Source organism: Ahaetulla prasina, chromosome 2 (assembly GCF_028640845.1).
Source record: "Ahaetulla prasina isolate Xishuangbanna chromosome 2, ASM2864084v1, whole genome shotgun sequence".
Lineage (NCBI taxonomy): Eukaryota > Metazoa > Chordata > Lepidosauria > Squamata > Colubridae > Ahaetulla > Ahaetulla prasina.
Window position 1 is genome coordinate 132,215,132 of NC_080540.1, and position 21,148 is coordinate 132,236,279.

General features: G+C 39.0%; 1 protein-coding gene across 1 annotated transcript in view; it reads left to right on the forward strand.

Moving 5' to 3' along the window:
• The window catches only part of ACSF2 (acyl-CoA synthetase family member 2), a 67,496-nt gene extending 46,570 nt beyond the window's left edge, over nucleotides 1–20,926 (forward strand). Inside the window, exons 11-16 of the mRNA XM_058171379.1 lie at nucleotides 13,322–13,429; nucleotides 13,680–13,831; nucleotides 15,339–15,480; nucleotides 15,665–15,775; nucleotides 19,264–19,332; nucleotides 20,688–20,926. Coding sequence (XP_058027362.1) covers nucleotides 13,322–13,429; nucleotides 13,680–13,831; nucleotides 15,339–15,480; nucleotides 15,665–15,775; nucleotides 19,264–19,332; nucleotides 20,688–20,741 — 636 coding nt within the window. The 3' untranslated portion in view covers nucleotides 20,742–20,926. The remainder of the gene's footprint in view (nucleotides 1–13,321; nucleotides 13,430–13,679; nucleotides 13,832–15,338; nucleotides 15,481–15,664; nucleotides 15,776–19,263; nucleotides 19,333–20,687) is intronic.
• The last annotated feature ends 222 nt before the right edge of the window (nucleotides 20,927–21,148 follow it).

The window sequence follows — 21,148 nt, forward strand, 5'->3', positions numbered from 1 at the left end:
AGCACATTGAGGGGGAAATGTCATAATATGTTTCATCTTACAAATTTATTGGCTTCTATGAGTGCAATTCCCCTTACATAAGCTTTTACGGCTAACGCCAGACTGGAACTCACTATCTTCCACTTTCTGGCCTGCCTGTTGCCTTAACCCTTTAGTCCAAACTGGCTCTCTATTGACTACTTAATATTGGCTACTAAAATGTATTTTTTCGGTAGAATAGCTTCAATCTGCAGAATGAGAGTGATTTCCCTTTCCTGTTGCCCCTATATACTTTAACCTTTGGTCTGCAGAGTTGGAAGATTCTCCTGAACAAGCTGTAGGGAAGGGAGAAGACCAGAAAGCTTGTAGGAAACAGTAAGAGAAAGAAAAACCCTGTTTCCTAAACACTAGTTCATTTTCTTCATATTGTATGCAAGCCATTTCAATACGATTGTGTTCTGTCTCCTTCCCCACTTCAGACCCACGAGCTGGCCTTCAGCCAGTGGATTCATGGCTCTTATCAGTCCTGGCAGAGAAATTGCAGCTGCTTGCCAAAGTTCAAACAAATGACTCACGTAGCAAGACTTTCAGCTCTTTTTATAACGGTTCAGCTAAACTTTTGCTTCCTGTGGAGTGAGAGCAGTCCCAAAGCTCCTTATATATCCTGCTTCCTTTTGATGATGCCGCCTCTCTAATCTTCTGAAGCGCGGGTCAAGCCAAGCTTGATTATTATTATTATCAGCTGGGTCTGAAGGCGTAGCCTGGGGAAGGGAGGAATCAGGGGATGACGGCCTCATTACGTCCTCCGACTGGTGTGGTTCTGGCTCCTGGAGCCGAGCCAAAGGAATCGGTGCTCCCGAGGTAAGCCTTACCGGCTCTTCCCCCTCACTTTCGGAGTCACTTTCAGGCATGGGGCCAGGTTCAGGGGCTGGAGTCGCAACAGATTGCTTCATCAAATTTCCAGATGAACTTAGTTTTCTTTTCTTACATGACAATTTTATTAAGAATTTTGACAAGAATAAGAGATATTCTAAAGGGAACATTTTAAAATTTTAAAAAGGGCCTCTGGTGCTCAACAGACTAATGCAGTCTGTTATTAACAGCAGCTGCTTGCAATTACTGCAGGTTCAAGTCCCACCAGGCCCAAGGTTGACTCAGCCTTCCATCCTTTATAAGGTAGGTAAAATGAGGACCCAGATTGTTGGGGGCAATAAGTTGACTTTGTATATAATATACAAATGGATGAAGACTATTGCTTGACATAGTATAAGCCGCCCTGAGTCTTCAGAGAAGGGCGGGATATAAATACAAAAAAAAAATCAAAGAAAAGAAAAAGGAAATAAGTGAGAAGCTATTGGTAGAAACAGGAAAAGAAACATGACTCACAGTCTTTCTTACAGCAGATACAAACAAATAATCTCACCCATCTCTTTAGAATTAAATCATAATATCCTTTTTCCTATATCCATCTTTCTTAGTTTCTCATATATTTCCTTTTCCCTTTTCCTTTTTTTAAACTTTTCTTTAAAAGGAAAGGTTTTTTAAAAGGTTAGAATAGTTCATCATCAAAATGTTTACAATAGGAAGTTGGGAGGCCATGTGATCCAAGCACTTTCCCTATTTTAATCTTTTTTATGGCATGATAGCCTTCCCTTATTTTTAGGGGTTCATTTATCTTCTCTTTTTGTTTATCCATTTACTTTGGTGAATGCTGTTTCCTTAAATATTCCTCCCACTTCTGCTGGGGAATGTCTTCTTCTTTGAATCATTTTGCATAATATTGATGAAATATTCTTTGAATACTTGCATTATCTGATACCATGATTTTTCCAATTTGTAATTTTAATATCATTTTTTCCTTTACTTTTCGTAATTTATAAGCTAGCCATTTCCCCAGCTTATTTGCTAACTCAAAATTCTTCTTTCCGCTTTTATTTCCATTTCTTTTATCATTAATATACACAGCTGTTGTTGTAATAATTTTATTTTTATTGCAAAATATTTTTCTTTTCCAGAGACCTGAATTCAGAATGTTCTAATGCCTTTCAATGTGAATAGAATCATGAAATATCTTTAGATGGATCTATTCGGCAATGATAGCAGTCTTATGGAAATATCCTTGAGCCTGTGGCAACTTGATAGACAGATGGCATGAAAACAAATTAATGACACTATAATATATATATATGTATATATATTGAGGGTCTCAGATTGCAAAGATAAAAACTTTCAGTTAGAGTACTAGAGGACTGCAATACTTCTTTAGAAGTTAATCCATACTGTTGCTTTAATATTGAGAGAAAGGTAAAATGCAGATAACATGATCTGTTGCTTCACTCCAAACAAATTACACTTTAAAAAGTGTATTATTTTTATTTAAAATTTATAGAAATAAAGAGGATACTTCAGAAAACAATTGTTAAATAAGCAGTTTATGAAAATTAAATGATGTCATAGAACTTAAGCATTAGAGACAGTGTAATATAGGAATAGGAAATGGTATAATTTTCTGCAGATACTAAATGTTGTCTTTAATAAACTTTCAGAAAGCATGGCCGTCAGAGAGCATGGCTCAGAACATCTAGACATAGTTTGTCTAGTCTGCCATCATGTAATATATAAAAGTCTGTTGTACTTGCAAAGTCAGTAATTCATATTATCTCTTAGCAGTTGACTTCGTAGAGCATTTGCAACAACTTGAATTCTCTGTCCCTCATTCTTTAATAAAAACTAGTCTCCTCTTTATAGTGGGAATCCAAGAATTAGTATAACAACGTTTTTGTAAAGTGCTTAGTGTTCCTGTGTAACAGAGTTTTGGAAACCAGCAGACGGGACTGTAACTTCATTCTAATTTGTAAAAGGAACATAGATTGATTAAACACTACAGCCGTCTCTCAGGAGAACTCCGGAACTTTGGTAGTAATCAGTGGTAGGTTCCACTTACCCTCGCTACCGGTTTGGAACTGTGAACGCGCACATGTGTGCGCTTGCTTTGCTTGTGTGTGGTGCTTCTGTGCATGCGCAGAACCTTCTGCAGATGCGCAGAGCATCCATGATGACGTTTGGGCAGGTGGGCAGAGCCTCCTGCCACCACCACTACTGGTTTGCCTGAACAGGCGAGAACTGGTAGAAATCCACCACTGGTAGTAATTTGTAAGGAGGCTTAATTCCATTATTTTCCCTTCCTTTCCCTTTGAATCTATTTTACTTCTTTTTTTGCTTTATATTTTAGAGTTTCTTGACATTTTTTTCATGTGTCCAGAATAGTAGAGGCTCTCCTGCCAGCGCAGGGGGTTGAACAGGAAGGCCCCCAAGGTCCCTTCCAACTCTGTTATTCTGTATTCTGCCTACTGATTAGTATTAGTAATTCTCTCCTATTGATTGACCTTAGTTTGCTCTCTGCGCCAAGAGGAGAGGAGAAGTATGATTTCCTTATTTCCTTATCAATCTTGTATGTTGCCCATTTTGCCCAAGGCAACTTATATTTCCTTATTGCCATAGAAGTATGATTTCCTCATTTCCATTTATTTGATATACAGATTCCCTAAAAGCAAAGAATGGGGCATAGTATGCTTTGGATAATGTTTCCCGCATATTTATTCCCATATTAAAAGGCATAAAGTTACCATATGAGGCTGTTTTCAGTCTAGTGAGCAGGCATTAAAAACAGAAATACAGTGGAGAGGAATGGATGCCAGGCCAACTAGAGATGAGTAACCATGGCATGGACAAAATGAAGAAATCAAAGTCCCCTGGGTTTTACCCCTTTTGGGCTTTGTAGGTGTTGGCAGGGAGAGAAAAAGAGAGACTAAGAAACAGCAGAGGTTGGAGGCTGTAGATGGAACATTTTGGGTGGGTCTCCAGTCAAAGATTGACTGCAGCAAACTGCTGGCCACTGTTCACATACAACTGTGAGCTTGTTGAGGCTTCCCTACCAAAGCAGGCTACAAAAGCCCAGCTGATTGAGTTGTTTATAGAAGTGAGACAGGCTCAATAAAGGGAGAAAATCCAAGGATTGGCTTGGGACACAGAGGAGAGATTATATGCAAGAATGTCTGGGTTTTTTCCATTGTTGAGAGATGTCACTGAGGCTACCTTGTATACTCTTAGTCAGACTGATAGTCAAGGTTGTTTTGCACAGGTACATTTCAAAGGATCCTTTGAAAAGGAAGAAGATATTTCATTTGGGGTATGTTTGTGAATCTGAGGGCATAATTCTGGGCTGCCTGGGAGGGAAAGGAGCTATGTAACGTTTCTAAAACTCTCAGAAGTCTCATTCCCAGAGGCAGAGAGCTGGGGAGGTGAAAAACCCATAGCTTGGATGCCATCTCTATCAATTACCTCCATGTAGTAGTAATAATAATAATAATAATAATAATAATAATAATAATAATAATAATAATAATAATAATAATAATAATAATAATAATAATAATAATAATAATAATAATAATAATAATTTAATTTGTATACTGCCCTTCTCCCGAAGGACTCAGGGCGGTGAACAGCCAGAATAAAATACAAAAGGAACAATACATACAATACTAAGAACAACCCTTAAAAAAACTTATTCAAATGGCCAAATTTAAAATAAAATAACACCCTGTAAAATTGACATTTAAAGCCCATAAAATCAAATTAAAATTTTTTAAAAATCAAGCCATGTGTAGATAAACTAACCTGAGCGACTTATCCTCTTGCTTGCTCTAAGCCTCGTCTCTGTGACATCGGCCTATGTTTTTTTCTTCTGCCTTTTTTGAAACCATTAATTCTTATGGTCTTATTTATTGTTTTTCTGCCAGCTTTTGGTCTGCAATCTGTGGTGTACTTCATTTCTGTCTCCCGGTCTGGAATATACTTGAATATACTTGAACTGAGTTTCTGGCTTGCTGTGCTTTTAAACTCATTATTGATGGTTCTTTGAGCTCCAACTCTCTGATATCACAGTTTCCAAGTCTTCCCTTTGTACTTTGTACCTAATCCTCATAAAGTCCAATTCAGCATCCAGCTGGTTAGTTTTCTTTCAAGCATCTCATATGGTTTATTGTGCTGAATTTCAGTGTGTGGGCCTTTGCGCTATTCTACCAACAAGATTGCTCAGGTGAAAGCTGCACCATTTGTCTGAAATGGTGTAGGGTTTCCTGCCTGGGCAGGGGGTTGGACTAGAAGACCTCCAAGGTCCCTTCCAACTCTGTTGTTGTTGTTGTTGTTATATTATTATGTACCCAGATACCTTGTAAAGATTGATGTGACAGAAACAAAGTACTTCTCCTCTTAGCCTGGCATTCTTTACATCTTCAGAAAGAGGAGAATCTTTATTCCCAGTGGATGCTTTTTGATCCAGTGGATGGTGTAGGAGTAGGTCATATGGCCCGTTTTCTTTATAGATTCATAAATAAAGCCAGGCCCAACTATTATTATTCCTTATAAAGCCAAATTGATTGACCCTGCCATGGGTGAAACTGCTAGATCTGAAGCCCAAACATTCACTCTTCCATGTGGTCTTCCTGTTTGTGTCCTTCAGAAGGGGGCAGGCAACTCAGCAGCCCAGGACAAAATAACCAGTGTGGGGAGGCAAGGGAGCATTTCAGGCACAGTTTATGGTAATCAATTGGACTCCTACAATGAGATTACTTCAAAATACATTCAAAGTATTGAATGTATTTTGAAAGTAGAACCTGACACAGTAACAAAAGGCCACAGATATGTGAACAACATGAAGTTTTTATTCAGACTGTATTTATTTGGGGAACATTGGAGATCTAATCAGTTTTCATTCACTTCTGGTGGCTTGATTTTTTTTCTCCAAGGTAAAAACTACAGATTTAGAAGCAAAGATTCTGTTGTGACTCTTTAGAGCTAAAATAATCAACATATACCTTCCATTCAGAATGTATCTATTAAGGACTCTAAGGCAAAACAAGATAACCATGAGAATTCAGTTGGCTGTCAATATATATTTTCCTGAGTTCTCCTTTTATCTGAGGAGCATGCCTTGCAGAAGGTTGGGCTTCAGAGTTGGTTTGGACTTGAGGGAGAGCCTTTGAACTCTTTTATGTTTGTGTCTGAACTCCTCAGTGGCATGTTGGCAGATTTAAGTTTGCACACCACCCATTATGCAGTTATTTACTGGTGATGAGTAAGAACTGGAAAGAGAAGAGTCAGTGATTCTCACAACATCGTAGTTTTTATAATTCCTGCCAGAACGTTTCAGGTAGCATGGGGTCAGTAAGTGACAATGGCTTCATTGTCCGTGAGCCCTCTTCTCCACATCAACAAATCCCACACTTTCCTGGACCCCTGTTCAGTCCTTTAATTTAGATGTCCTAGAGGGACCAAAGCAGGAGGACATCTCAGGATAGGTAAGATTATACCACAAACTTCTCTTTCTTAATCAATGGACATTTTGTAAACATCTATTCCTCTACAAAACATGAATCAAATGGCTAATGATTTATGAAGGTTGAATTTCCATTTGCCTCTCTACGGTGATCCTCATGGAATAAACAGATGGCCACATCAAAAATACAGAAATAGAGTGTAATGGCACTGAAGCTCAAGCTGTTTTGGACTTACTAGTTTAGCTGTTGGTTGCCCTTATTACTCCATTTTTTAAAAAATGATTTTCATTAGTGTTAGCATGACCAGTGCAGATTTTTGCCCAATAGATGATTACTATTATATGGCTATATTATCCAACTTTTTTCATTAGTTCACTATTACGGAACACTAGAAACTGAAATTATTCACATTCTAGTTCAAATATCCCTACCTTGGTACCTTCCAGATGTGGAACCCCCATAAAGACCTGGGAAGAAGTGATCATTGATAGAAGAGAATATTTGTAGCTCAGGGTTGAACTATTGCAGAGGTTGTCAAACTGGTGGCCCACAGGCTGAATGCATCACGCACAAGCCATGCCCACTCCAGCTCCGAGAATGGGGGAAATATTGCAAAACATCACGTGATGACAACATGATGTGGCGAGTTTGACACCTGTGAACTATGGGGTCTTACATCTGATGTTATCTAGTTTGGTAATGAAACGTCAGCAAGGAAACCATCAAGCTCAGAGCACCAAGGGCTCCAAAGCAGTGTACGGCACACAAAAGGTTTCAGGTTCAATTCTGTCTTCTGCAAGTATGGGTTATAAGACTCCAACTTGAAAATCTAGAGCAGGGACAGAGGTGAAATGCTCCCAGTTTGGATCGGATCGCCCGATCTGGTAGTGATGGCGGCGGGTGGTTCGGAGAACCAGTAGCAAAAATTCCTGCCCCCACCCACCCATGCCCATCCAATCACCCGCTTGCTGCTTCTTTTAAAAAATGCTTTTAAAAGGTAAAAAAAAAAGGCTCTGACAATTACAGCTGAGCCATGTGATCGTCAGAGCCTCTTTTTTTAACTTTCAAAAGCATTTTTTTCCAACCTATTCAGACGAATAGGTTGTAAAAAATGCTTTTAAAAGTAAAAAAAAATTGCATGCCACAGCTGATTCCCCCCCCCCGCGCTGTTCTACTTACCCCATGCCTCCTTTTTGCGTGCATTGCGTGCGCATGCACATTTGGTGCATGGTGCGCAGTGTGCACTGTGCAAGCATGTGCACAGCAGGCATATGCAGCCAGCGAACTGGTAGTAAACTAGTTCAGATTTCACCACTGAGGAGGGGTGTCAAACTCGAGGCCCGGGGACTGAATCTGGCCCATGGGGTTCTTATATCTGGCCCATGGGGCCACCCTGGAAACATTGAAGTACTGGCCTGTGGTACCTCTGCCAGTGAAAATGGAGCTTGGGAGGACTGCAGGTGGCCCTCCCAAGTCTGTTTTTGTTGGCAGAGCGCTCGGATGCCACCACAGGTGCCCCTGACACAGTGACATTGAGCTGGCCATGCCCACCCTGGCCACGCCCACCCCAGCCACGCCCACCCCTAGCCCCCCCAAGGTCAAACACTACTCTGATGTTGCTCTCAATGAAATCGAGTTTGACATCCCTGATCTAGAGAGCCACTGCCAGAATGTTAAACAATTAAAGAAAAGACTGGACAATTTTGGGATGGCCACAAGTCAAAAGAGATTTTGGGGGAGTGAGGACCCTAATGGGCAGCACAACAATGGAACAAGGGTGGGGACACTGGTTTTTCTTGGTAGAAGCCAACAACTCCAAGGGCTCCTCATTCTGCAAGTTGTAGATTCACAAAGGCAGAAAATCAATGGAGAGGAAGAAGTTCTGGCACTAGAGAAACTTTACCCTAACATATGGTAAGGTAAGTGAAGGTAAAGTTGCTCTACTTCCAGAACTTCTTCCACTAAGTTGATTTTTCTGCCTTTGTGAGCTTTATTGCCTATTTGACAAAGGAGTGTTCCTGCCCTCCCTTCCCTATAACTGCCTATCTTCCTCCCAGTTTCAGACAGGTTGATTCATTATTAGGCAAAACATTTGGAAACCCTTGATAAAATAAGCCAGTTAATGTCACATGCCTCTCTGTGGCAGCTGCCAGACACCGTTTCTAAAACTCAGGCAGTACGGAGAAAGATTGATGAACCACAGGAATGCTACTCATTCTGGAAATAAGTTTATAGTCCAAGCCACCAAGACAGAAAAATAGCAGGAGGTTGGCTTTCAGTGGTCTGGCCTGGCTGGATAGGGGAGAAGATCCCAATTTGTGGGAACTTGGCTCACTCAACATCCTGAGTCTTAAATCCAAGTGAAGAAAACCCACTTGCTGTGTTCACATGCTGTACTTAAACGTAAGATGATGGCTTGGATCATGCACCTGGCTAGTATCTGTGTTTTCCACAAATCCTGTACCACAACGCATTTTAGTCTAGTCTAAAGGGTTGTATGAACATAGCCAGTGTTTAAGAACTGGTTCTGCAGACTTGGTTGTTTCTCCTGCCATGCCATGGAGCAGCTGATCAGCACACCAAGTATCAGGCTCAGCTCTGTTCTCAAACGGTTTGCAAAGTTCCTGTAAATTCAGCAATCAAGATGAGCCAGCTCTAGCACAACACTGAACCCAGCCAACCAAATATGATGCTTGAAGATGAGATTCCATTGCCTTTCCCTCTGAGGAAGAATAAAATATTGCAGTGGAAAGCTCGGGTAGAATTTATTAAATACCTGCATCAGAGTGAAATTAACTTACCTTCCTACCGGTTCGCAAATGTGTGTGCGCCCCGTCATCTGTGCATGCGCAGAGGCTTAAAATCATCACAAAAAAGTGATGTCATGAGGTCCGCACGGGTGGGAGGAGCCTCCCACCGCTACCGGTTCACCCGAGCCGGATAGAACCTGCTGAATTTCACCCCTGACCTGCATGGAACAGAAGTAAGCAGGTGGAAGGAGAGAATCCATTTCCTTTCTGGTTGTACTACAAATATAGGTCAACTGCTGAAATGGAGCATTTTCAGAGGAAACAGAAAATATTTCTTCATATAAACCTGAATTAAATCATAACATTTATCTGTCGCAAGACATGGAGATAATCACTTTCAAGATAGTTTTCATAGGAGACTAAGAGAAGTTTGTGCAAGATTCATTCGATGATGGAACACCATCTTGCAGCATTTGGGCTATGGGTTTGTTCCACCAGTGGTGCATTTATAATAATAACAACAGAGTTGGAAGGGACCTTGGAGGTCTTCTAGTCCAACCCCCTGCCCAGGCAGGAAACCCTACACTATCTCAGACAGATGGTTATCCAACATTTTCTTTAAAATTTCCAGTGTTGGAGCATTCACAACTTCTGCAGGCAAGTCATTCCACTTATTAATTGTTCTAACTGTCAGGAAATTTCTCCTTAGTTCTATTTCTTAGATTCTTTCTGCAACTCAGATCTTACAGTTAGATAGAAAGACACATGGTGTAATTCTTCCCTTTTTCCCCCCAGAGCATGTTAAAATGCAAACTTCCTGGTAGACAAAAAGTACTATAGTGTTACTTTGATTTCAGATTTACTCCATGGTATACAGGTCATCCTCGAGTTATGACCACCTTTGAGCCCAAAACATTTGTTAAAGAGTTTGCTCCATTTTATGACTTTTCTTGCCACGTTTGTTACATAAACCACTGCAATTGTTAAGTTAGTAACCCAGTTGTTAAATGAATCTGGATTCTCCATTGACTTTGCTTGTCAGAAGGTCACAAAAGGGCATCACATGACCCTAGGATACTACAACGGTCATAAATACGAAGTAGTTACCAAGCATGTAAATTTTGCTTATGTGATCATGGGGATGCTGCAACAGTCATAAGTGTGAAAAATGGTCATAAGTCACTTTTTTCAGTGCTACTGTAACTTTGAACAGACACTAAATGAACTGTTGTAAGTTGAGGACTACCTATACTCCAATATCATTGAATGAATAAACATTATATCTGAAAGTATTGATAATTACATATGTCTGGACGTCAGGATCCAACAATGCTTAAATGCAGACTCTGTGCTTGGATGCAGTTACAGATCATATGAAGAAACAACAATAAAAATGGAAAATTCCCCTGAACTTGTGCAATGGATTTTTCCTCATAATACAGTGTCTAGTATGTTTCTTCCAGTGATGCAGGAGAGTGAAGGGCTTCCCTTGCAGATGGAATATCTTTACCCCTGCAGGTTTGGGTCCTGCTATTTTTACCTTACAGAAACTGAGCTACACCTGAGCCTATAAAAGGCATTTACCCTCAAAAATAACTCGGACCTTCCAAATTTAGAGCCAAAGGAGACTTGGTCCTTAGGGACCTGGCACATAGTCCCAAAGAACAACTGACTGTAAGCCAGTTGATGTTAAGCAAATGAAGGCAAGATTGTTGGGGAAAATGAGAGGAGATTGCCAAGAGAGGACTGGAAAGAACATTGGTGTTTCAAGTCTAGACAAATACCCAATGTTATTAGAGGGGATAATTAAATCCATCCCAAAGCTCAAAATGAGACAAGCTTTGGTAACTGGCTCCATCTCTCTTAAATACTTCCTTTGGTTTATTATTTTATTCCCCTCTGTTTTTTACATAGCCTTTGAAGTTTAAACATTTTTCTTGTTTTCTGGCCAGTTCTACTCTTTTCTCTTAAGCCAATGTTGCTTCGTTTTTTTCTAGTTGTTTTTTTTTAAATCGAACTTAAACATAGCTTTAAATATAAATATCATATGTGTCAAAGTGGCATGTAAGCTAGTACCTTAATAAAACTTGCCTTCTTCTTTATAGCCAATAGAGGTAGCACAAGTCTTTGTAATATGAGCAGAAACTCTGCCACGTTTCCATGTACTGCTGATGACTTTGCTAATTGCTATGATAGAAATCTTTCCCTCCAATAAGTTCTCCCAGTTCCATTTTGAAGAAACCACAGTGAAATCATAATTCGCATCTTGATCCAAGTCTTCACTCTGCTATTGAACAGTGGCGTTGTCTGTCTCTATAGAAAAGTGGACACACAGGTAGTCCTTGGTGTATAACCATTCACTTAGTGACTGCTCAAAGTTACAATGTCACTGAAAAAAGTGATTTATGACCAGTTCTTATACTTATGACTGTCGCAGCTTCCCCCCCCCCCAGACACATGATCAAAATTCAGGCACTTGGCAACTGGCATGTATTTATGACGGTGGCAGCATCCCAGAGTTATATGAACACCATTTGCAACTTTTTCAGCCATCTTCCTGCAAGCAAAATGAATGTGGAAAGATGGATTTGCTTAATGACCGCATGATTCACTTAACTGCTGTGACTCACTTAACAGCTGTTGCAAAAAAAAGGTAGTAAAATTGGCCATGACTCATTTAACAAGCACCTTGTTTAACAATGGAAATCCTGGTTCCAATTGTCATCGTTAGTCAAGAACTACCTATCGATCCTTACAATTTCGGAACACCATTTTGTCTAAGGCAGAAGCTTGGGCTAAAACTCTTTGCTCTTGATGGGTCTAGGACAACTCATTGCAGGACAAGAGTTACATCAATATTGTTGAAATGGTAGAATAGAATCCTTGAAGAAAGGATGCCAAGGGAGGGTCAAATGTGAATTACAAAAATTAAAATAATGTTTTAATTATTTTAAATAATTAAATTGAATTATTGAATTGTCCTGCAGTGAGTTGTCCCATGTTTGAGTTGGCCATGACAAGATGTCCCATTCTGGCGCTTGATAGTCTTCTGTCTTCCATTGCACCCATGGTTTTATGTCAGTCTTTTACGCTAGTTCTGCCAGCCCATCCTTACATTGAGTTCCACAGAGTGCTTACGGTTCCCTTGGCAGCACTTCCCCATCCTTCCCTATTTGCATCAGGCCAAACACACCTAAATTTCTTTCTAGTCCATAATTTTATTTCCCATCACAGACAATCTAGCTTGTTTCATGAGCTCCAAAGCAAAGAGGGGCAGCTGTAACCCTCTTTATATTCTCCAAGTCCTTAATCCTGTGGCACCATCAACTCCTTTTTAGTCCTTGCAAAAAATTACATTCTGCAGCGATCCAAACAAGGATGGCACCATGAAAAGCACAAATTAAACTAACTTTTTAAGTTATTTATTTTTGCTCAAATCGTATTTTGATTTGTTTCACTCCTTAAGAAACTTAGATAAGAAACAGTTTACTGAGATAATAAATAATGTAAATTTAGATATCTTAACTAACTAAGATAGGTGGAACCAGAGCAGCCAGATTTTGACCAATTTCCAAAAGGCTATAAAAATGGGGACCATTCTTGAAGAGAGGGCTATTCCATGGGAGCAGAGCCCCTACAGAGAACGTTTGTCATTGAGCGTAAGAACAGATGAAAAAGCACACAAACCCTGCTCACTTACTGTCTTATATTCTTAATAAAGCAGCTGTATTACTTAAACAAATTCAAAGAGTTAGAGGTTTTCTGGGATCCCCAAACATATCTATGGATTGTGAACAGAAGTAATGAAGTTAATTTCCCATTCTAAGTGGCTAAATGTACCCTATGCAGATTGTACCTATGGCACTGGTATTGCAAAGCATGTTCTCTACAAAATCATTGTCTAATTTGACTAATTAGTCAAAAACACCCATATGTCAGGACCATATGTCAGGTTCCTAGATAGTTAAGGATAAAGCCCTGTGGTGGCATTTTTCAATAGCTAATCACTTCAGTATTAAGACAAGCTTTTAAAATGCTTCTAAGTTTCAAAACAATTTATCCTTACGTATTATATCTGATGTAGATGCTTCCTATATCATATAACATGTACTGAGGCGAGAACGAAACATACAGCTCTGAAAGGTTTTTTTAGCAGGTCTGCTTTAGTTTGTTTCTGATTTTTGGGGAATTTCTTCCTAACTGGTTTTGTTCCTCAATCTCACCAGTGTTTCCTTCTTTTATGGTTTGCAGGGTGTCTATGGAACAACAGAGAATAGCCCAGTCACTTTCATGGGCTTCCCTCAAGACAGCATTGCACAGAAAACAGAGACCGTAGGATATATTTTCCCACATACAGAGGTGACTGAACTCTTTGCCACAAGTTCTGGTATCACCCTTCACAGTTTCCATTTGGGTCCCCTCCAAGGCTATACTGTACACCAGGGGAGCATGGCTGGTTGGGGAATTCTGGGAGTCGAAGTTCAGAGGGTCTTAAAGTTGCCAAGGTTGGCCACCCCTGGTGTACTCCTTGTCTTCCTAATCATCTCAGTTATTTTCCCTTCTCCTGTCATCACATTATCATAAGATTGTGCTTTTCTCTGCATTACAGGCAAAAATTGAGCATCCTAATACAGGGGAAATCCTCCCAATAAACAGCTCAGGAGAACTTCAGATTAGAGGCTACTGTGTCATGCTGGGATATTGGGCAGACCCCAACAAAACCAAGGAAGTGTTGAATGATGAGCAGTGGTACAAGACTGGGTAAGTCCACAGGAACTACTGGTTCATTGGGGGAAGTCAGTGATTCTGATAGTGTGATCCACGGAGAGCCATCAAGTTGTTTACCATGGACTTCCCACATTCACCAGTCAAAACTTATTCCGTCTCATCCCCACTACAAATAGGAAATAAATACTTAATTTGTTTGTTAGTTGTTTAGTTAAGGGAGGCCTTTTTAGGTGGAAGGAATGGGAATAGATACACAAAAGTATAATCATTATTTTATTTACTAAAAATGGGAGCACTCATGTTTTTTATAGACAGAGACAAAGATTTTCAAAAATCTAAATAAATAATGAACTCATTCAGAAATGGAACTACATACTAACTTTTCTTTCAGACACAAAGCTTGGCATTGTTCCTAAATTCAGCTTTGCTTCTGGATGGCCAGGGGCTGATATGGCCAATTATCCCTTTGTCCACTTTGGCTGGTGTTCCAGCTTATAGAAAAATTGATTTACAATCTATATTACAACTTGTCTCACATCTTATGTGCTGGCCTTCCCTTCCTTTCCATGTCCAATCCAAAATGCTGCATTTACTCTAAAGTATAAGACTAGCATATCTGAGAGATTGTTTATAAATTTATTCATATTGGCACCGAACCAGATTATGTAGAGGGTGGACCACATAAAAACCACCACATTTTTAAGTGTTTTACTACAAAAAGTGTAGCCCACAAAGCCAAGAGTAGTCCCATCCATGTTTTTCACTCTCGACCCAATCCTTGCTGGCAGGAAACATAGAACTGTTTCCTGTTGCCATTACTGGCAAGTAACAAGCAACTGCTGACACCCAGACTATTGACTTTTAATTCTTAAAGGCAGCAGGAAACCAGCAATCTGAAATGGGTCCATAAATGGAAGGAGAAAGATCATTTTGGAACTTTGCTTAGGATTACAAGGAAAGACAAGGGGTAAAATCTCAGTGTGCTTGTAAGGCCATAGATGTATTTGAAACCCCCTGTCATGTGGCTCTCTCCCTGCCCTATGTTATGTTAGCTCCATCCCTGCTAACGCTCCAGAGATCCCTCAAGACCTGGTTATGTCACCAGGCTTGGGGATTCCAGGGAACTGATAATATCTTAAGATGGCTCCATTATTGATACACTCATTCTCTATGTGCCCTATTGCTTTTTAATATATTTCAAAGTTAATGATTATTGAGTTATACTTTTACAATGATTGTATTTTGATTGTTGTTTTTATTTGATTGTTTTATGCCACCTAGAGTCACTACCTATGACATGGATGGCAAAATTGATAATAAACAAAAAAACAAACAAATAAACAAACAAACAAATGTCTTGTAGGGTTAAAATTATTCTTCACTTATCTGAAATAGAATTCACAGAGATCTACTCACTGCCTCCCATCTGTGTGAGAATTTGCAATATAATAAATATTTGTGGTATAACAAATTGAAAATACAAAATGTCTAAGAAGGAAATCTGCGGAATTAGGATGGAATAACTATAATTTCATTTCAGGGACATTGCTATCCTTGATGAGTATGGCTACTGCAAGATTGTAGGTCGCTGCAAAGATATGATCATTCGAGGAGGGGAGAACATATATCCAGTAGAGCTTGAACAATTTCTACACACACATCCTAAAATTCAAGAAGTTCAGGTGAGAGTGACAGTGAAAAAGCCATCAGGCTCAGCTACTTGTTTAGATATTTAGCATCTAAAATTACGTTCTGTAAAAGACACCATATATGTCCTTCAGAGAAACAGTAGAGTCAGATAAGTCTCAAGAAAAGAAACCTAATCAATAGTCCTCTGAAACTCAATCTCTCCCTCCAACTATTCAGGTAGTTGGTGTAAAAGATGAACGATTTGGAGAAGAGATCTGTGCTTCCATCAGAGTGAAAGCTGGAGAGGAATGCACGGAAGATGAAATCAAGGCATTTTGCAAAGGAAAGGTAAGGACAATCAGAGGAATGGATTTGAATTGTCTTCCTCCTCTATTCCTCCCCCTTGCAACTGAAGAAAGAGAGAGATCAAATCTCAGTTGGAATCAGTAGTTAATGTAGAAACCCTAACTCAATGGCAAAAACAAGGACAAATAAAAAAGTAGTACATGATAAACTTCTCCTAAAACTAAAATCCTACGGCATCTCAGGACCCCTCCACAATTGGATAACAGCTTTCCTATCAAACAGACAACAAGTGGTCAAAATTGGCAATGCTCTATCAAATCCTGTTCCTGTCAAAAGTGGCATTCCCCAAGGCAGCGTTCTTGGACCAACACTCTTCATATTATACATTAATGATCTCTGTGACCATATTACAAGTGATTGTGTTCTCTTTGCTGACGATGTCAAACTATTTAACACCACCAACGATACAACTACCCTTCAAAAAGACCTAGACTTTGTATCTGAATGGTCTAAAACTTGGCAACTCCAAATCTCAACCAGCAAATGCTCAGTCTTACATATTGGAAAAAAGAACCTAAACACTAAGTACAAGCTTGATGGACATTACCTTACAGATGACCCCCACCCTATTAAAGACTTTGGAGTTTTCGTAACAAATGATCTAAGTGCCAAAGCCCACTGTAAATGCATCGCAAAAAAGGCCTTAAGAGTTGTAAACCTAATCTTGCATAGCTTCTTCTCCAAAAACACTACACTACTAACCAGAGCATATAAAACATTTGCTAGACCAATTCTTGAATACAACTCGACTGTTTGGAACCCATACCACATTTCTGACATCAATACAATTGAATGTGTCCAGAAATATTTTACAAGAAGAATTCTCCACTCCTCTGAATACAACAAAATACCTTATGCCACCAGACTTGAAATCCTTTGACAGGAAGGACATCTATTACAATGTCCTTCCTGTCAAAGACTACTTCAGCTTCAGTTGCAACAATACATTAACAAACAATAGATTTAAGCTTAATGTTAACCACTCCAATCTTGATTGCAGAAAATATGACTTCAGTAACAGAGTTGTTAATGCTTGGAATACACTACCTGACTCTGTGGTCTCTTCCCAAAATCCCCAAAGCTTCAACCAAAAACTATCTACCATTGACTTCATCCCATTCCTAAGAGGTCTGTAAGGGACGTGCATATAAGCACAAACGTGCCTACCATTCCTGTCCTATTGTTTCCTTTCATTATATCCAATTAATATAGTTATTACATACTCATACTTATATATATGCTTATATATTGTATAGTTATTTCATGCTTATGCTTATATATACTGTGTGACAAAATAAATAAAAATAAAATAAAATAAAAATAAGCTGAAAAACAGCTTCTATCCCAGGGCAATAACCATATTGAATTCTACTATGGTATAGTGCAATATCAGGTTTTCAATTTCAACTATATAGAATGTAAAGGATGTATTTTTGTATTTTTATTTTTATAGTTATAATGTACACTGAAGACGGCATTTAATTCTGAAAATGCTCGATGCCATGAAAAGCAGCTGCTAGTCAACTTCAGTAATAGTAGCAAGATGGTTGGAGCAACTCTGAAATAGAAAGAATGCCTAAAGATTCTCGTCTTCTTAGAAGTATGAGAACATGAGACTAGCCCTGCTAGATCAAATCTGGGTCCATCTATCTAACATTTGTCTCACATGATGCCTTACCAGATACCTCCAAGAAGACCACAAATAGGATATAAATTAGCCCTCCTCTCCTATCATTGCTCTATAGAAGCAATTGTACCTGTGCCTGGAAATGTCACAACTCATTGATAGATTCTCTCCTAGGAATTTGTCTAACCTCCTTGTGAAGCCACCTAAATTAGAGCCAATCTATTTATTTATTTATTTATTTATTTATTTATTTATTTATTTATTTATTTATTTATTTATTTATTTATTTATTTATTTATTTATTTAGTCACAACATCATACAAAAAGATTATATAGTATATAAACATATATATGAGTAAATATTAGGAGGTATAAGCATATATATATATATATGTATATATATAGGAAGAAGAAAAGAAAAAAAATAATAGGACAGGAACGGTAGGCACGTTTGTGCGCTTATGCACGCCCTTTATGGTCCTCTTAGGAATGGGGTGAGGTCAATAGTAGAAAGTTTTTGGTTAAAGCTTTTAGGATTATAGGAAGAGACCACAGAGTCAGGTAAAGTATTCCAAGTACTGATGATTCTGTTACAGAAGTCATATTTTTTGCAATCTAGATTAAAGCGGTTGACATTAAGTTTAAATCTATTGGTTGCTCTTGTATTATTACAATTAAAGCTGAAGTAGTCTTTAACAGGAAGGACACTACAATAGATGATTCTATGAGTTAAACTTAGGTCTTGTCGAAGGCGATGGAGTTCCAAGTTTTCTAAGCCTAGGATTTCAAGTCTGGTGGGATAAGGTATTTTGTTGTTTTCAGAGGAATGGAGAACTCTTCTTGTAAAATATTTCTGGACACGTTCAATTGTATTGATGCCAGAGATCGATCTATCTATCTATCTATCTATCTATCTATCTATCTATCTATCTATCTATCTATCTATCTATCTATCTATCTATCTATCTATCGTGTGGCAACATATTCCAATAATTGATACACACTGCGCAACGAACATTTATTCTTACTAGTTTTCCTAGTGAGTTTCATTAGGTGGCTTCTATGGAAGAGACAGAAGAGTCTTCCATTGGCTATTTCCTTATTATGCTTAATTTTATAAACCTGAGTTATATCTCCTCTCTAAGTTAAGTAGCTCCTACAATTGCCTTTTATTTTCATAGGGTTGGTGTCCAAACTCTCTGATCACTTTGGTTGCTCTTTGTTGCACCTTCTCTAACTTCATGACATCCATCTTGAAATGGAATGGCTAAATAAATATCCTCACAGACTAAAAGCCAGCTCCACAGATCTCTCCTTCACTGAGGAGTCTTTCTGTAATTTTTGAAGATGCAGTCAGAAGTGGCAGTGCAAAAGACTTTGTATTGCTCCCTCATGTTGCATCTGCTTGGTTTCCAGACTAAGGTAGCATAATCCCAACTATTCTCTCTCACACACTGAGCAGTTGTCGTTCAGGCAGTCCAAGCACAAACTCATGTTAAGCATCAACTGTATTCCAACAGGATTTGGTTGAGGGTTTACTTCAGAAACATCCTAGTAAGCAACTCCCAAAACTGGTCCCAGATTGGTTTGGGGGACCATGACAGGTTTCTCATGAACGCCTCCCTGGGAGGAGAAATGGATGTTCAACAAACAGAGAAACTTCATTCAAGTTGCCACCAAGAGTTGCTTGTGGCATTGGGGTTCTGTAAGATGTGTAAAAGACCATGGGCTGTAGCAAGATGTTTTGAGAAAAGTTTAGAAAGAACCAGTCTCTTAGTCACATGGAATAACATGCAAGCCAAAACAGATTCTGACATTCTGAGCTTTTTTTTTAATATCACAGATTGCTCATTTCAAGATTCCTCGATACGTAGTGTTTGTGAAGGATTACCCACTCACTGTCTCAGGCAAGGTGAGTAAAGACCTTCCTTTGTTGATGCACAGCACTCGGCTGAGTATGGTAGGATATATACCTGTCTCAACTTGCTTAATTCTCAAATTTGATCCAAGGCAACAATAGAGGAAAGTGAGAGAACTACAAGCAGTGATCCATAGGTAAATATAGTAATGGGCTTAATTTCAGGGGAAGTAAGCTGCAGTATGAAGGAGTTTGAAATCCATGAAAAGGTGGGCTTGAAGAGTGATTGGAAAGAAGCACAAGAGATGAGGACTTTATTTTGTGTATTGGAAAAGGCAGTTTGAAGCACATGGAGAAAAAAAAAGGGAGAAAAACAAAGGAAGTAGAAACAGGTGAAGATGGAGGAACAAAGTTTATAGGTAAATATGAAAGGACAAAGGGAAGAGAGCCCTGAAGAGTTTTGAAGTAAAAACTGGACCAGTAGAGGCCAAGAAGCCATTATAGGAATATAATGATAGGAGCCATCTGACCAGAGTGACAAATGTGGTATCAGTGCCAGAATGTTGAGTTACTGTGATGGCTACCAAGATCAGAAATGGGAAAGGAAATATATGGAGGCCTGGAGGTGGGGGTCCTGTTTGTGTTCAATGAACAGAGCAGAAACCTCTGCAGTATTTACTGGTGGGGGGAAAACAGGAAGAAACACTAACTCTTTGTTGCCATCTGCTGGTGAACTGGGTCATTTAGATTTGATAGCCCTAATGAAATCATGGCTTATTAGTTATCTGTAGCTATTTGGAATAATTCAGAATTTGTAATCTAGTCTGAGCTATCCCTCTTAGATCATAGAATAATAGAGTTGGAAGGGACTTTGGAGGTTTTAAAACATGGTACGTAAAGGCTGGCCCTGACACATGGTTCAGAGACTGTCCCCTCCAAGGATGGATTGGGAGATATGTTGAAACAAAGACATGTGCCTGACAGTTCCCAACACTCTTAAGACTCAAGCCACATGTGAAGTAACAGTAGAGCTTTCACTCAGCTTCAGTGCAGATGACACTTTGAATACAATGCAATAGTTAATATGGTAGTGATGATGATGAGATGACAGCCATTTCTGGTGTTTAGAATCAAACGAGCTTAGCTACTGCTTTCAAATGTTGCCACTGTTTTAATCAGGTGGTACTGATAGGGGAGAATTACAAACTATAGGTACTCCAGTAAGACTGAAATGAGCTGTCATTGTTTACCTACTTCAGAGAGTGTCTGATTTAGGTCAGAGCTGAAGATTGATAAAAATAATGTACGAAGAGAGAAGACATGAAAAGAAATACATGAATATTTGTTTTGCTATTTAAATCTTTAATTATGTGTCCTCTTTTATTCCATCCTTGGTGTTGCCAATGTAGATTCAAAAATACAAACTGAGAGAGCGGATGGAGAAACATCTCCAACTTGTATAGGAGGAGGCAGCATAAGAGATCTCCAAACAAACATGCTGTCTGCCGCCTTCTTTTGGTTCCAAACATTTAAGAAGCTGGAAAGGATCACTGGCCTGCCTTAAGAAGCATTAAGTCTGCTAATTACCGAATCAAGTTTGCTTAAAATAGTATGCTTTTTCTAAAATAAAAATTTAGAAAAATAAAAATGCAGTATTTTTTTAGTAGAGATAGCTTTGTGTAATGAACTCTTTGGCAAGATCCTAAGAAAGGATGGGATCTAGATAATAGTGATGAGAATCTGTCCATGTGATAAAATTCCACCAAATCACAGAGACCTCCATCCTGTTCATTCCTACACTTTGGGAGCAATGATTATCAACCATCAGTGGTGAAATTCAGTTTTTTTTACTATCGGTTCTGTGGGCATG